The 18,184-nt window shown below is 44.4% G+C and overlaps 1 protein-coding gene across 1 annotated transcript in view; it reads right to left on the bottom strand.

Annotated features, from left to right (window-relative positions):
* The window catches only part of arhgap21 (Rho GTPase activating protein 21), a 43,149-nt gene extending 25,716 nt beyond the window's left edge, over window positions 1–17,433 (bottom strand). The window contains exons 1-3 of the mRNA XM_022748809.1: window positions 17,122–17,433; window positions 13,124–13,312; window positions 9,578–9,599 (exon numbers count right to left, since the gene is read on the bottom strand). Coding sequence (XP_022604530.1) covers window positions 9,578–9,599; window positions 13,124–13,312; window positions 17,122–17,433 — 523 coding nt within the window. The remainder of the gene's footprint in view (window positions 1–9,577; window positions 9,600–13,123; window positions 13,313–17,121) is intronic.
* Between the last annotated feature and the right edge of the window lie 751 nt (window positions 17,434–18,184).

Raw genomic sequence — 18,184 nt, 5'->3', positions numbered from 1 at the left:
TTTATTACCATTTCAACACAGTTGAAAGCAAAAAAAATCTGAGGTTTGTTGAAGAGCAAAAGCTTTAGTTTTTCACATTGTGCCCGAGTTTGACCTGCAGACAACTCAATTATACAACTGTCAGGCTGCAAATAACAGTTATTAATCTGCCCTGTTATTTTCTCAATCCATCATTTGGAGACTGAAAAAAAAAAAACTGTTTAAATTTTCAGTCCATCGACTAATTGTTTTGTCTCTAAACGACTGTGTACCAGACTGTTTCTCACATTCATTTATACACACATATACATTATATACATTCACATATACAAGATGCCTTGTTCTCGGTTCTGCATTAGCATTAGCATTGGTGTTAGCTCTTGTAAATGAAATATACATGCTTCTCCTGGTCGCCTGAGACAAATGAAAGGAAAACTTCTTCTTCTCAAAACATTGACACCCCAAACAATACGTTCATCCCTCCCTTTTACAACACATCCTCTGTCCCTTCGACTCATCCTTTCAATGACTCTACTCCGCTGTCAGACGTTTTCCCGAGCTGCAGAACAGCGAGGAGAGGTCAGAGGACGCCGACGGGGCTACACGCAGGACGAGCCACGAGGGACGATGGTTTCATATGGCGTGCAGAGAAACAGCACGCCGTGCCGTGTGAAGAGCTGGTGGGCAGGCTGGAGGAAACGCAGCTAGTGAAGGCTTTATGTAAGATCACTAATCATTATGTATATCTGTTTAAAAAAAAAGAAGACGCAGCTGTTGAGTGACTGAGTTTGTGAGTCTGATTAAGAAAGTCAAATCGTCTTTCCCTGAGCCATAAGCCTCAGTCTCAGTTGGCCTCAGCCGCCTTTTACAGCCCAGTCAGACCCTGTTGTAGGCCAAAGTTGCAACTCCACGAAGCAACCCCCCCCCCCCCCCCTTCTCTCCTCAGGGGAAGGCTAAGCACAGATGCATCTTTTCATGAATGCCCTGCTTCATGTTCACACAGCAGCAGATACATGCATTCATGACCCAGAGGTGCACAGTGCAATCAGCGGTGTGTGTGTGTGTGTGTGTGTGTGTAGTGTGTGTGTGGGGGGGCCCTGATCGGCCGGACTGGAGCAGACGTGGGTTCAAAGTGTTGCTGAGGAGAAACTTCAAAAAGGTGATGCTGGGGAGGAGGGATTCAAACTTGTAGCATCACAGTCTCAAGCCCCTTTTTCCTTCTGTACCACTGAGGATACAGGGTGTTGTAACATTTACACGTCACCTGAAATGTCCTTTTCCTCTCTCTGATGACGAGTACGTTCAGCTACCACCATCATGTGGCTGGAAATGTCACTGCAGAGGTTTAACATTCAGGACCCGCAGCGTTTCGATTTACAGATCATCCGTATCATAATCAATCACCTACAGCATCAGCAAAGAGAGTTCAGCGGATAATTGACTGATTGATCTTTGATGTTCTGACCTTTTTTAAAACCACGCAGAGAAAATGTAACCATCACCATCAAAACTGTGATGGCGGTTAGAGAAAACGGAAAGGCCTCCACAGTCAGTCTACGCTGCGGTAAGTGTCACTGCATCCTCACACGTTCACTCGCTGTGAAGTCAGGTCACTGTAGAGACTGAGTGACAAGTTGTAGGAGCCTCTTTGATCCAGTAGGAGGCAGCAGAGCACATGAAATGGCTCCGTGTGTTCACCTTCTTGTTCACCGTGGTTCTGATCTCACTGGACGACCTGAGCAGCAGCAAGAGTGAAACACTGCGATGATGCAACTATGCGTAACATTATTGACACAATGTCGGATGTGACCTAGGCGTGCTGGAGGTGCAGATGTCAACTAATACCCCCCCCCCCGTCTCTACCTCCCCTCTGCAGATTCCCAATCCAGAGCCAATCTCACCGAGCTCCAACTCTGCAGCACAAATTGGATCGGGGAAGTTTCCGTGCCCCGCAGCTGGATGAACAGGATTAAATGTGGAAATCTGAAGCTTTGGACATTTTTAATGCTCCCAACTGTCTTATCAAAGCATAAACTACCGTGTGGATTAATGAAATACATCAGCACGCCCTCAGAACGATTTCGGCTGTTCCAAAACACAGGATGAGTTTCACAACCGCGGCTGTTCTTGGGTGGCACTCAGGACAAACGTTGCATTGATGGACGGTAACCCACGTGTATAAGGTTTTACGCTTCACTCGCTGCAGTGTGTCACATGACATCATGCAGGTGCACTGATGAGCCACAACCTGACTTAAATAATTAAACAATTTTGTTCAAACTGGATGGAACAAAGGTGAAAGGTGAAGATTGTAAATACAAAATGAAGTGTTATAAGTAGGACGGCCACTAACTGTTGTGTTCATTATTTATTAATAGGCAGATTACTTATTGTTATTGTCTATAAATAATAATAAAAAATTTAAAAAAAGGTAAGAAAATATATAATTTCCCAGAGTACAAGGCTGTTTTTATCCAAATAGTCTAAAATCCACATTTGAAAAGGTTGAACAGGTAAATATTTAGTAATCTTGGTTTATGTTGATTGACTACTTCATTAAACGACTAATCGTTTCAGGTATTTACACAGAATCAATCAACAACATAACTAAAAACACGTTTATCTGCAAAATGCCACAATGAAACTCTGATGCAACTTTTTCTATTTCACTGGTTTGTTGGTTTCTGTTTTCAAACGTCACCGTGAGTCACATTTCAGTCGTATATGAACATTTCTTTTCCTGCCTGTAAATTGCGTTCAGCTCTTCCTGGTCCGGTCGAGCAGTGACTGAGTGTCAGCGCTGCTCTTTGGCCTCGACCAGCTCTGGCTTGGCTGTCGTCCCCGGCTGCACAGCTGGGCCTGGTTGTGTGGGCCAGCTCCCCGCTCCCCCGTTGTTTTGGGTTAGATAATGTTATTCTACACAGGGCTGGGCCCGCTGCCCGCTCTCTGAATTAACCCCTGTGTAATACCTCTCTGTCCGACTCGCTGGTCTTCAGCGTTTCTGTCACTCTCACATTTGCAAACAACCACGCCCGCATACAAATGCACTGGTGCACAAACACACACCAACACCTATGCAGATGTGTTGCTTGTTCTTCGCTGTGATACTGAGAAGAAGAAGTGTTTTCTTCTCCAACTTTCCCCCCACACTTCAAACACAGAGGAGGAAGAGGAGGAGGACTGTGTGTGTGTCTTTAGATGGCTATCTATGTCAGGTCTCTTCCAGCAGAGAGATATGAAAATGTGAGGCACATGATCCTGGCACATGGATCCCCCCCCCCCCATAGTGTGGGAAGGTCAAAGCATAAATACACTTCACATAAATCCATAAACTCCCAACTTCCTTCAAAAGCACAGCGTGTTTTATTGTCAAACTTCTGCTTGAAGAAACTGAATTGCTCTGTAAGGCGGCTGAAGATGAAGCCATGAAAATAAATACTGTAATTCTGTCTTTGCTTCCTTCATTCCCATGAATCCTGTGTACAGGTCACACACACACACACACACTAGTCCAAACACAGCTCCGCTTTGAAAGCTTAAACTACCGCTACAACACCTGTGTACCCGAATCCTGACCTCCCTGAAATACTTAACAAACCCACATCCGTGCGAACTGAGTCAACAGACTTTGTCAGATGTCGAAAACGACGTTTAGGTGCCAGTCTGAGACGGACAGGTCTCATTTGACTGCACTCTGTAAACAGCCAGCGCTTTATGTCAGAGACCTCAGCACACACCGGAGGAGGGTACGTCAACACGGCTTACAGCCCCTGTCATCGCCGTTAGTGTGAAGTCAGGAGTTTGTCCTTCCATTTAAATAAACTACTGAGAAACAGGAACAGAGTCCGACTGATACAGAAACAAAACTGATGCTTGAGAGGCGAATGTCAGAAATCTGGTAACAACACCTCTGCTGGTATTTGTTGTTTAACATAAGGAGGTAATGTGGAGGAACATTTCTAGTGAGGATCTCTAAGGTTTTCTAAAAAGATAACACACGACACAAACAGCTGATCTCACAGTGAACTTCACTGGGGATAAAGTGACAGCTGTAATAACGTCACAAATACAAATTCAGCCTACAATGCAGTTTGACACAAAAATCTAAATGTCTGCTTACTAGTCTTTTTCCAGAGCTTTCAACCACGTATGTGCAACTTCGGTCACTTGATAACAGGTAGCTGTACATGGACAGACACAGGGGCTGCTGTAACCCCTGTGTCTGTTCAAACACGATCTGTGGTGCCAGAGAGATGAGAGGAAATCACATGACGGCGACTGAACAAACCCCATCTGCTGAGGAAGAGATGTGGATGAAAGCTCAGGAAAAAAAAAAAAAAAAAAGGGTAGGAAGTGGACACTGTGGGAATGTCAAATTGGCATACCTGGACTGCAATGTCTTATAATCAATCGGCTGATACTCTGACACCAATATATCAGTGAGGGTATCAGCTGGGAAAGATGGAGGTATGATGCAGGTGAATCAACACCTCTCTCTCTCTCAAACAGTTTCCCAGTATAACCTTCATGAAGGAGGATTTACCGCAGAGCTGTTGCATTAGACTGCATTAGTGTTAGCTAAGTGGACTAAATACTAGCAATAGAGTCTGTGTTTACATGTAACACCCTGCACGGCTGAATTCCTGGAGGACGGGGGATCATTTCAAAATAAGTCACTTCCGCGACTGTAAGAGTCCGAGGCCTGACACCAACACAGCTTACATCTGTCCACTGTTCTGCTCATCAACAACACACAGATTCACACACACACACACACACATAAACACACACACACACACACACACACACACACACACACACACCTGGTGTTTTTTCCACCACAGTCAGGAAGGTGGTGGAGTACTTTCCATCACTTTTTTTTTTCTAGGAATTCCAAATACCGAAACCCACCCAGGGGAAAGAGGATATGTACTGACATTACTCTGACCGCACTGCAAAAAAAAAAGAAAAAGAAAAAGAAAAGTTGATTCAATGTTTTGTTTTCTTTCTGTAAAACAAGCCAAACTATCTACCAAGGGAGTTAAAGTTCAACTGAGGGAACAAGTGACAAACATCTGGAGACAGATGGGGAGATTTTAGCCTAAAATACCGTCTCTTTCCTTCAAGAAATGTGTTAAAGGAGCCAACTGGCTGTTTGTTTCTTTAAAAGAGGGTTGAGGGTGGCGTCTGTTTCTTCAGAGCTTTACAAAAACCAAAAACACAGGAGCAAAAGTGACAGGAATGGATCGCGTGGATTGGCCAAGTCTGCGAGTGACGGCTATCGTTTTAGGAAAAAAAAAAAAAAAATCCACAGCTGCCGGATAGAAATGAAAAGCGTTCTCTTTTGTCGACCTCCAGTTGTTTCCAAAATTACCAAGAATTTAAAAAGTGGCAAATCAGCCATTGTTATCACTGAACGCTGCATGTGAGTCATGCTAGAACGGAGCGCTTGATAGGCATCTCAACAGCACAGTAACTAAGTGGGGTAAACAGACAAGTTGTGTTTGGATATTTGCCTAAAAAAGGTTTTTATGACTCGAGTCAGGATGTTGCAGCTTCTAGGTGCGTGGGTGTATGTCATACTAAATAAACAAGCTGTCAGTTTTACAATTACTCTCACTCAACTTAAAAAACATCTGAGTGTAAAACACTGGTCAGGAACTTGCAGCCAGAATGACATAAAAAAAAACCAAAAAAACCCCAGTATGATGTACAAACAGTTAAATCTCATGAGTGCAGAATAAGGCCAAGAAAAGCTGAGAAACTTAAAGGACTAGTTCAACATTTTGAGAGTTAGATTTGACTATTCATATTAAATAACACCTGAAATCTCGTTTTTTAAATCTATCGAAAACGCTGAAGTTGTAGTTTTTCTACCAACTACCTGGAGTCTAGTCGTGTCCGGCCTGTTTCCGGTCTTCGTGCTAAGCTAAGCTAAGCTAACCATGGCTGTAGCCTTACACTTAATGAGTAGTTGGTGTCAATCCTCTCGTCCAACTCTAAGAAAGAAAAGCAAATTACTGCTTTAAGAAGTCATCATCCACAGTGAGGGAGCAGACAGGGAAAGAAACAAGAAGAGAGAGAGAGAGAGAGAGAGAGAGAGAGAGAGAAAACTTTGGACACAGTTTTGTTAAAGAAGGTGGGGCATTAAAAAAAGCCCACTGGAGAATTCTGGGGAATTCTGTTTGCTTGTGCTGCTCTACGTTCCCTCTGCAGACGTTATGGGAACGAACCAAAACCTGACGAAAGAAAAAAAAAAAAGGGGGGGGGGGGGGAATAAAACTGGTATCTGCAGAGAAAAGTGTTTCACGTTGAATGAAAAACAAATATTTGAACAGATGGTGAAATTTTTATGTTGCTTCTCTCGCTGCGCCGAGTTACCGCAGCTTCGTGAGCACGAACTCGAAAACGCCTCGTTCGGATTTTTTTTGCCCCTTCGACAACTAAAAAGCTAAAAAAAAAAAAAAAAACACACACACACACACACACACACACACAGCTGAGGAGAAAAGAGATACAGGAAGGGGAGAGACGGACAGAAGAGGGGAGGAAGTGAGATCGAGAGAGCAAGATTTGGGATAACAACCGTTTGGTATGTACACAACCGCTGTTAAAGGAAATAAACACATCCATACTTGAGACACACACACACACACACACACACACACACACACACACAAAGTAAGCCCTATCATTCCTGTCTCCACTATGAACCTACATACTGTACATCAATGTTTACGCTTGTTTATGTGTGTATCCACATCAGTGTGTGTGTGTGTGTGTGTTTTCTGGAGGTTTGAAGTGTCTCCAGCGGCAACACCCAGCTAGTCAACATGCGGTCAGCAGGCCCCCTTCTCTCCAAACACCAACAGCCTCATCACGCACTGGCCCGGAGTCAAGCAAATAAACTGTGCTGCAGCGCGGCCGGGAGGCTGAGGAGGCAGCAGCGAACATCACAGACGGACTCGAGCAGAATGCAACTCTTTCTTTTTCTTTTTTTAAATAAAACATTAAAATAAACCCAGCACATGGGATGCATTATGTGTCTGGGTCCATGTGTGTGTTCACGTGGTTTCTCCATGATGTTATGGGTGTTTTGGGGTGTGTCCCGTTCGCTATGATTGTGACCAGCAGTGTGCTCGTGCTCGGTCGTCACATGGCAACGGTGACGATTTGTAGTCAGTGATTTGTCTAGAAGCTCGGTCGGCAGTTCCTGCAGTCTGTGGCCACATGTTTCATAACAGACAGCGAATTCATTTGAGATTTAAGAAGGTCAATGATGAGTCTTTAAGCCAACATGGACGAGAAGTCCTTGAAGTGCTCAGGAAAATGGAAAATTGAAGTCTACAATTCAATTACAGCAAACGAACTACGGCAAACCCAATCTGCTGAGGAAGAGTAGAGCCGTGTCTCAATCCAGCGGCGAAGGCTGCATTTAAAGACCACGACCGCGCCCCATTTCAAAAGGCTCCTTCAAATGTGTCTTCAAAAGTTTAATGTTCAGTGTTTGCTTAAAGAGGCTGAACCACCTACTCTTAAACGCTCCACCACCTGAGCCACAGCAGCCCAGAGTTATATGAATGCTAAAGTACTACACGGAAACAACTCAGCACGACGTGAAGAGAAGAAATGTCCAAGTTCATTCTTCCTGCCAATGTATTTACCTGTTCTAACAACATGTGAAGGCTATGGAGGCCGATCTGTCTGTGCGTGTGGTGCGTTCACATGCTGTTGTGAGAGCTCTGAACTTTCTGAACTCTGAAGTCTGCTGTCGGCTTTTGTCGCCGTACATGTTTTCGGATAATTGAGGTGGAGGAAGTTTCTCAATCTCTATAATGGAACAAACCAAACCTTCAGTACGAGTGAAAAACTCAACATAAACTGTTTTCACCGTTACAACATTTATAATAATGGTTTTATTTGGTTGGTTGTTAATTTTTGTCGCTATTAGCTGCAGCTTTGCAGTAAAATTCCTGTCGTACCTGACGCTCGCTCTGCTACCTGTCAGCATCGTCACCTCTGCCCTGGTCTCTGAGCCTGCTGAGAGGCAAAGACGGATTTATGAGGGACTGGAAGCACGCCAAGTGACTTCCTGTGGCAGTGGCAGGGAGGGGGGGGGGGGGGGGTGGGGGGGGGGGCTCTTCAGGAGAGGATCATTATTCACCATGTACTGAGTTTTGCATTGAATGGTCCTCATGCACTTACGTACTACATCAGATTTAATGACATATGCACACACACACACACACACACACACACACACACACACACACACACACACACACACACACAGTCACACCAGTTTTAGGTAAAGTCACATACGAGAATCCAAGTCCATAAAAAGCAACAATGCGTAGCCGCACTTATTCCCTGGAGGGTTTCCTCCTGCCACAGCAGGGCCCCATGTGTGTGTGTGTGTGTGTGTGTGTGTTGTTTAATGTTTCGAGGCCTGCGCTGAATGAAGAGGGTGGACGTGGAGGGGTTAAAGTGGGTGGGGAGGGGGTTAGTGTGAGGAATGTGACACCGAGGGCCAAGAGGGATGATGAGTGACACTTAGAGGAATCTCTCAATTTCCTGTTCAGATGCGTTTAAGAGTCAGATTTATCACAAAAGACCTTTCGCTCACTTTCCCTCAAAAACGCTGAACTCTTCACTCTCACTGTCCACTCATGACATAAGAATTCACGGAATCACACCTGGTGGGGGTCTGGATGCTTCACAAGCTACACAAACAGCTGAACAAAGAAAAAACAAAAAAAAACTGACGCTTCTGGCAGAAATGAACCAAGATGTTTCCAAAAGACAGATCTACCAAACACTGAGCTTAGATGAGGAAAAACAACGTATGTAAAGTGGGAAACATCGCCTTTGTGTTACATCGCTCGAAAACAGAAAAAGTGCATATTCAAATAAAACGTGTAAAAGATTATTTCTAGTGTGTGTGTGTGTGTGTTTGTGTGTGTGTGCACGAGTGTGCTTTGGGTTTCTATATGCGATACTGACACGAGATGTGTTAGAGGGCTGTTGGAGAAGGCTTCTAATGAGGCGCAGCAGAGCAATCCTCCTGCATTCACGCTGTGCCGCAGACGTGAGCAGAATACTGAAGGTCTGGACCGACGAGCCGGATGCTCTGAGGAATGCCGAGGCCTTGCCAAGCTCACAGCACAGCTCTGACTGCCACTCTGAAGAGCGAGGACTAAAGACTCACACACAAACAAGTGCAGCGCCACGCCGCCCCGTCTGCCCCGTCTGCCCCGACAGAGAGCTTCACCTGCAACACGTTGTTTTCACCGGCTTCAGTGCCACTCCCTGGTCTAAACGGTGCGGTTACAAAGCTTTATCGGTGGCTCCGAACTCCCAATACTGACGACGAGCGTCTTCAAAATGCATCTAATTCAGTCTAGGAGTGAGAATACATCAGCGTAATGGGGCTGTCAATCCTAATTCAATCCCTATTCTGCACAGTTACCGAAGAATAGCTGAGACTAAATGGTTTTCTGTGCTCGTCTCACTGCAGCACCTGAGGCCCCGGCTCACAGCGCACATCTCTGATGCATGCGGCAATTCAAAATAAAGAAGTGCAGGTTCACACACTCACCTCGGCTGCCGTTCTCTTCATCCTGGAAGAAAAAGAGAAGAAAAAAGAGACGTTTTATTTCATTTGATTCTTTGAGATTAATTCAAGCTAACTTGATGTAAAGACTGTATGACATCATAATGTAAATACATATACAGATCATGTTTTTTCCACAAGGCATCATACTCCGTCACCCATCCACCCATCCCACTATCCAAAACCCAAGAAGAAGTAGTGCTCAAAAGAATTAACCAGTTGTCATTTAATCAATCAGCTGATGAAGAGAAAACTAACTGCCAGCGAATTTCATAATCGATCGAACAAACCAAACCACCAAAGAAAAAACTCTGTCAGGAGTCAGGAGCTGCCACAATCAGGCAGTAAATAATAACATCATAATATATTATATATCTATATATTATTATAATTATTAATAAAAATCACTTCCACAGCCATAAAAGGAGGAAGGACCATATCCACTCCACCATGAGATGAAATCTGTTTACAATAAGGATCATAATAGTGTGTTATTCATACTCCTAATCCCATTTTAAAGGCCTAAACAATTAACCAATTTATTAAAACAATAATTAACAGATTAGTTGATAATCAGAATGTGTTGCAGGACTTTCTCAGCACTGAATGAAGAATAGGAGAAGAGAGTTCGTTATCATTAAACAGCTGCCTAATTGGAAAAGTTGTGGCAAAGGTCTCATGGGGGGGGGCAAGACTCATGACAGTGCAGAGCAACCAGTAGAGGAAAAAAGAAAAAAATAAGCCACTTCATAGTCGTGTTTGTGTGTTATTTCCTCAACACATAAAACCTTAATTTCCCCCAGAGCTCCAGTTAAAAATCCACACACACTCCTGCTTTAATCCACCTCCCCTCAGTGACACATATGTTCTCCGAGGATCCTTTAAGACTCCCCCGCTCCCCCGAGGCTTTTCCTTAAAGACGGCCAAGACCCTCTTCAGGCTAACCCCAATATCCTCAAACTGTGTGATTAGTCAAGAGCTCCGATCCAAGACCCTAAAAAGTAATTACAATGAAATGCGATGAATCTACAAGGATGAGGATTTCTTTTTTCTTTTTTTATCCTCCCCTTCGTCGGTTGGGAGTTACGTAATGGGAGTAACTGGTTAGAGTTCGTACAGTTGAGTGTGGTCTGATGGATTGAAATTTAAAAGGTTTCAGTTTGAACATTTCCCAGAATCCCATCTTATGATAAGAAGACTAAGAGACAGCTGGCTGAGAGTCAGATAACATTTGCTGAGAAACAGTTTGTTTTAGTTGTGAAATTCCATATATATCAATGACATTTAATGAATGAAACCCACGGTGCCAACTGCTTACGCTTATGCTAAACTCCGCTTCTTGCCAGATCTTTAAGATGCATTCACTGCCTTAATTTTGTTTGGTATGTATCTTATGTCAGCTGAATGCAAATCCACAAGTTTCAGTGAGATAACAGAAGCACAGATGGGACTTAAAAGTGGCCAAAACAACTCTGTGATACCCAAGAAGGCCGCTGGGAGAAACTGTCTGAATACACAAATGTCTGAAAATCCTAACTGTTGTGCCATAGTTTCTCCTTCAACATGCACAACCAAAGCCAAGAGCTATAAACTCAACGTACTATGCTAACTTTGTAGGAAATCCTTCTGTGCAAACAGAGGAGGTTGTCAAAATACACTTCACAGAAAAGTAAACCGAACTTATCCTGAATTATCACTTACAAAAACTAATACAAGGGAGGCCGCGATAAGCTTTGAGGAAGCTGTCTCGAAGCACCGGCGCGTTTTCCCATTAGAGAAGCCCTGTCGTATTTACCCAAAGCCCTTTAGTCTGTGTTAGCCTGTGCCCATTAGGAGCCGGAAGTGCTGTCACGGCAGGATTAATACCAAAGGGCAGATTGGTTCTGATGTTATCCAGAGGACGGCTGGCACAGTTCCCAGGTGGGATGATACAAGTCAGAAAAAGCCCCTGGGAAAAAAAAAAAAAAAAAAAAAACCCTGCTGTAAGACTAACACTACACGTTCATATTAACCTTACAGTACAACTAAAACGTTGTGTTCTGTTCAGTGACGGCCAGACACAACTGCATGGCGATCTGAAAGTGGATGTGTAGCTACAGTTACCATTAAAATAGCAGAAGTGCTACGTGCTACATGCTAATTCAAACAGGTTTTAGAGTACGTCGTGTGTCTATTTTTCAAGAAGTGACAAAATTAGGGCTGAAAGTGAGGATTTAATTTCATTCATTGTGTAACTAAAACACACACAAAGCTGCAGCGAGGTGTGGTCAAGCAGGAAAACCTGACGGTGTCAATACGTTCGCTGCTCGTTTGTTTGTGCCTCCGATTATGATTCTTTGCTCGATTAATCATTTAATTGTTTGGTTTGTAAATATTTCCCATAGCCCAAAGCAATGTCTTCAAGCTACTTCTTTGTGTGACTAACAAATAACCAGACAGGACTAAAACAAACAGGAAACATTCACACTTGAGAAACAACAACCAGTGATTTTTTTTACATTTTTTTTGGCATTTCTGCTTAAAAACTGACTTCAATCATTTATAATCAAAACAGCTGCAGACTCATATTCTGTCAAACTCAAGAAATAATCAAATAAAGCAACTGAATCCACTTCATGTGTCAGTGTGCAGCAACTACAACAAGTGGCGGACGGTGGTGAAACGTCTTGGGAAAACAAAAAGAACAGCACTTGAGCTTGATTTTTTGCACCCTCAGTACAAAGCAGTTCACTATGAAAATTAGCATATATTACAAACTGTATGAGATTATTAAGGAGTATGGACTCTGCTGCCTCCAACAGCACTAAATACACCGGTGTTTGTCTGGGGCCGCGTTCAAACAGCAGCTGAAAGTCATAATTTCGACTCTGTTTTCCCCCAGTGTCACACAAATCTGCAGCTTTCTAATCACCGCAGACACTAAAAAGCTAAATGAAGTCCCCCTTTTCATGATTAGGATCTGGAACAGTGACCAGTAGTTATAATTTTCGGGGCCTTGACAGCGAGGCCAGAGTTAGAACAGAGGACAAGAAGCAGCAATGAAAGCAAAAACAACCAAAGTGACAGGTTTTTGGAGCGAAAGCCTCAGTTCAGTGAGTTAAAATCAAAAAACTAATACCCACGTTAAACAGTTTAAACAAGTGATGCAGCTGCAGGTACGTCCGATGATCCGTTACAGTTAAAAAATAAATAAATCAACGGTATTTAAAAGCACACATCAAAATCAAGTTTCATTTCCTAAAACAAGTGGAGAAGCTGCCAGTGATCTGAGATCAGTTCATCTGTTTCTAATGTAATGTCCCTTTCTGCTTAGACTTGTGTGACAGTGTCTTGAATGAAGTCAGATCCTCCTGCTGACCTCCAGCTTACATCACTTGATTCAACAAAAGCTTATTTACTCTGAAAACACAAGTGTATTTTTTTACCCCAAATTTTTCGCTTAGTTAAAGAATTACTGAGCTCTAAATTGCATCAGATGTTATGAAGCTCCGAGTGTCGTCGGAGGGGGTGAGAGAGACGGTGTCGTGTCACCTTCAGAGAGTTGTGGACGGCGGACTCGGGCGGGTAGACGATGAAGTGCCGCAGCGTGAAGCCGAAGCCCTGGGAGGTTCGGCGCAGGTGAAGCGTCTTCGGCCCCGGCCAGGAGAACGGCTCCTCCTCGGCGCCGGGAGAAGCGGCGGCCGACGCCTCGCTCTGATCGCGCCCATCCTTCTGCTTGGCCTGAAAGGACGATGAACAAACAGGAAAATCAGAGTTAACCTTCAGAACCTTTATTTTCAAAAGATCAGTTCAACATTTTGTGGAAACATGAACATTTTTTTTATCTTTCTTTCCCTTTAAATCATCATGACGCCTCCTAAAATTTCATCTTGGGATCAACTTAAGTGGGGGGTCCCGACCCCCAGGTTGGGGACCACCGCTTCAGATGATGCACTGAAATCAAATGTGGTTGTGAAAATAATGACACACCGATTGTAAAACTGCCATTTCCACGTGTTCACAGCCCGATGAAAGAACAATCCTTCCATTGACTTCACCCCTGGTAACGGTGTAAATCAAAGAGGGTTTCAATGAAAACAAAGCAAAGTGTGTTGTCACAGATGAAACAGCCTGTGGCTCAGCATAGATCTTATTAATCATCTTGATTTAAAAATACAAGAAGTCCCCTGTTGTTCCTGCTGAATAACAAGGTGTCAGTTTGTGGTCAAGGTTTGTGCTTTCGGGAAACAGAGAGGAGACGACACAAGAGAGTTAATTGTTAAGAGATTAGTAATAGGGTGTTTCCTCGTGCTGCATAAATAATCGATAAGACATTCATTGTCTGTGTTTTTGTTTATGTTTGACTTGCCATCTTCTTTCAGACTGATGCACATTTCAAGCATTTGGTTCATCGTGGGATTATTCCACTGATTAACTGTGTCATTTCCTGGACTTGCTCTGTAATTTCTTTTTTTTAGTTCACATACATTTTTATGCCACACAGCTCAAAATATTCTCAGTTATAATAATAATAATAATAATCCACCAGCACATCCAGTGAGGCTCAGCTTACACTGTGCTTTTATCACTCAGCACACCTGATATTCTTCAATGGAAACTGGTGACAGAGGCTGAAAAAAATCAAAGTCAAATCATTTAGTTCCTGCGTTTTGGTTAAAATCACTGATCCCAATATGTGTCAAAATAATCAGGATTGTCATTTAAGCCACATTTGCACGGCCCTCAGCGCCACACACAACCGTACATGTGGCTTTAGTTAATGCACATTCAGAGCTATTTGGCGAGTTTGCATGATCACAGACTTATCTTCTACATTCCTACATTCCTACTGTGACTAACACAGGATAAAAACCACCTTTAAATGCTGGCGGCAAAAACGGCTTGCGTAACGTTGCGTTCGCGCCTAAATAACACAACATATGCACCACATCAGCCGCACAAGTCTAAATTTTAAATGTTCTGTAACGAAAAGTGTTTACAGCCACTGGAGCAACGCTGAAAATACAGTGAGTCCCGACGGGGCTGCGTTCACGACCCTCAATTCCTGAAGATGATGTTACAAAGACTAAGATACACACAGCACAGGTGGTCACGTAAGTTCACCAAGATAAACTTTTTAAAACACCACACAGAATCAAATTTAATATGTTGCACAGTTGCACTAATGTGCGTAAAGCTACTGTAGGATACTTTGCCACTTCCTGCACGAAGCTTCACAATAACAGCATGTTTAAGGTGAATGTAGTGATCGGCTTTTATTGTGAAACCGTATGGTTCGCGGTTAGCTAACATTAGCCAGGATGCTACTTCACACAGTTTGGAATTTTCTGCAACTTTTGCTTTGACACTTTTCATGGTTGCAGGTTGCTTTTGGTTTGTGAACAGCAGACGGAGATGCGCAGGTGACAGCGGTTTGTTTAAAGAGATGTAGAAGCACAGCTCAACCTGTTTGTGAAGTCTGTATCACAACAGCAGAAATCCCACAGCGCAAACGGACTGATTTACATCTATTAGTCAAAAACATGTCGTCTGTCGTCGGGAGGTTTCCGCCTTGTAACAATGCAATTCTATGAATCTTCCAAATAATATAATATAAATGCAATCTGTACAATGCCTGACAAACACAACGGTGTATGAGCCACTTGTAGTTAAGAAGTGATGTGTAGCTAGTGCACATGTATCTCAATCTTCTCACTGGCAGCACAGCACCAGATACATCATCAGTATTGCCCTGAGTCGGGGTATGAGGATTGGGATTGGGGGGGAAGGGGGTTGTGTTGGCTCGGATTTCTTCTCCAGCCTTTCCAAAGCTTTTAAACCCCCCTCCCCCAGATTTATCGTGACCCTAAAACATACAACAGGACATATTCTGTAACTCTTAATCACAACGCCATCGCTGAGAAAGCCACTCTGACCTCTCCCCGCTGCTGAGAGCTGTCTGAGCAGTGAGACTTCTGTCACATCCATCATCCAAGTAACGATGGAGCTGAACCACTGCACCGCAGGGCGTGCATTAGCGGTTATTGCTAACACTACCACAGTGACTCCGGGGCTGCGCGAGCCTGCCAAGAGTTTCGGGCCTCGGCCCAGATCTCTCTCCGCGAGCTCTTCTCCTACCAAAATACATCTGAGGTATGGATCCAAAACAAAGACGTTCTCCCCACCGCCGCCCCTCTGGCTCACTCCCTCCACACCTCTCCTCTGCCTGTCTGGGAGCAGCAGATGTAAAGGCCTCTGGAGAGAGGGATGGGTGTGGGCTTAATGGTATGACTGGTGAAATCACCACCAATACCCAGTGGTGTGGGGCTGGAAGTGAGCCACAGTCCATAATGTAACTGAGAAAGGGGAGGAGGGGGGAAAGGAGCTGACACAGTCCAAGTCAGCTGTTTGTTTTGATTTCACGCTTAAAAATTTATGTTGTATTATGCAATAGCTAAGCCATTTGGCTCAAATGCCCCATGGCTGAGGTACAAACACACACACACACACACACACACTTTCCATCTCTATATATAACATGTTGAATTATACAGCAAGAGAAGCAGCAGCAGAGCACAGTGTGAGCTGCCATACGTTCCCACAATGCCTCAGTGAGAGACGGTCATATTCAAAAAAGGTACAATACTGTAAATCTGATGCAAACGAGCTCACACACAATTACATGAAAAATACTCATCAATTATGCATGCAATCTGTTCACCACAACAGTCACCAGTGAGGGTTTGATGTGTGCGCTGCCATATGGTGCCTTAGCCTGCAGGACGGTGCATTTGCATGTCTACTCCTGCTTCTTTATGTGTGTGAGTGAATTTGAATGGCATTTACTTGTGGACTCAGCTTTTCTCCTTCACACATTTTTTTCTTTTTTCTAAATCGGTGAGTCACCCCGGGTCGTCTGACCTCATGAATCTACCTCTTTCACTCCCTCTCACTCTTGCTTTTTCCTCTCCAAACATTTCTCCCTCTCTGACCACATTAGTCATCTTTATTCACTATAACATAGGAAAATACGCCTTCAGCCCCCCCCCCACTTTAATCCTTCACTGAACAATGAATTCATTCCATTAAGCCATACTACAGAAAAAAGTAATGGCTGTTATTTTTATTTCTGAAGAAACTCTGAAAATGAGGCTGCAGCTGGAAAATAAACAATATCTTCCTCTGACAGCAAACGGCAAAGTGTCACTCTGAGTCCACCACAGGGAGCAATAACAATAAACGAAACCTAAAACCCAAAACACACACACTCACGTTCACATTACAAAAGATATTGGTTGGTGAAACAGGACTACCCTGCTGCTGTAGAGCAGGATGACGCACACAAAATTCCTCAGATGGCACAACAAAGTGCAGCCGCCCCTCACCTCTCCTCCCTCTCTAAATGCTTCCTATGTAAACCTATATGCCTCTGCCAGACACTGATAAAGCTTAGACACATATTTCGAGTGAGTAGGGGTCTTCCTGAACGCCTCAAAGCTGACATTCTCAAAATGGCAAATCCAGAGGATGCTCTCCATAACTGTCCTTACCCGAGATCGCACACAGTTCTTCCTGGAGGCTTCCCGCAGCCGAGCCCAAGAGACACTGCGGTTGGGACTGGTGAGACCCAGCTCCACTTCACCCCAGTAGGCTCTGGCCAAAAGCTGGAACCAAAGACAGTACGGCTCCGACAGGCAGCCGTCCACCCCGGCCAGCCGAGCCCAGGGACACCCCCCGGATGACGGGGAGGGAGAGAGGGAGCAGCACCCTTCGGCGTTCACGTCCACGTCCCGCAGGTCGGGGTGATCCTTCAGCGGAACCGGCTTACAGCCCGGAGGGAGCCCGTTCCTCTGGGCCAGCATGGCATAGCCAAAGTCTGAGGATGGTAGGACCAGAGGTGCAGCAAAGGATGAAAACTATCCTCAAAAATGCTTGTTGGTGTCCCTCTTCTTTTCCTCTGGGTCGTCTACTCCAAGTTTGTGGCGGCGTTCATTTTGCTGCCTTCCTCTCTTCCTCAGCCCGTCCGTCCTCTGACTGTTCTGGTCTCAGCTCGGAGAAACAGGGCTGGTCCTCACGACGTCCCACAGACACATGATGTTTCCACTCAGCCGAGAGGAGCGGAGCACAGCGGCTGAGTGCACTGCAGAGAGTCCGGGCCGACTGACTAACGCACCCACCCACTCACCACACAAAACTCTCTCTGAAGTATGCACACACACACACACATTCACACACACACACACACACACACGTACGTGAAGCAGCCTGAAGTGAATTCTCTTCCTTTCCTGCCTCCTTCATCTGTCTCTCTCCCTCTCTCTCTCTCTCCCTCCCTCTCTCTCTAACTCACCTCTTCCGCTGCCAACCTTTAAAAGTTTTAGCTGTTGTGCGTCGGCCAACACACGTGCACACAAACAGACTCACATGTCGCGGGCTCGTCAATAAATCATACGAACAAATGAAAGGGAGAAAGACAAGACGCACACACACTAAACAAGGCAAAGGTGGGTTTAAGTAAAAGAAAAAAAAAAAAAGTTTCTTAGAGAAGGAAACACAGACACCAAGAAGCTGGTTTCTGCCTGGAGACGGGAATAACTGGGATTGTTTTCACAG

Source organism: Seriola dumerili, unplaced genomic scaffold, assembly GCF_002260705.1.
Source record: "Seriola dumerili isolate Sdu_G_001 unplaced genomic scaffold, Sdu_1.0 BDQW01000129.1, whole genome shotgun sequence".
Lineage (NCBI taxonomy): Eukaryota > Metazoa > Chordata > Actinopteri > Carangiformes > Carangidae > Seriola > Seriola dumerili.
Note: the sequence above shows the minus strand (reverse complement) of the source record. Positions and strands in the feature narration are given on the sequence as shown.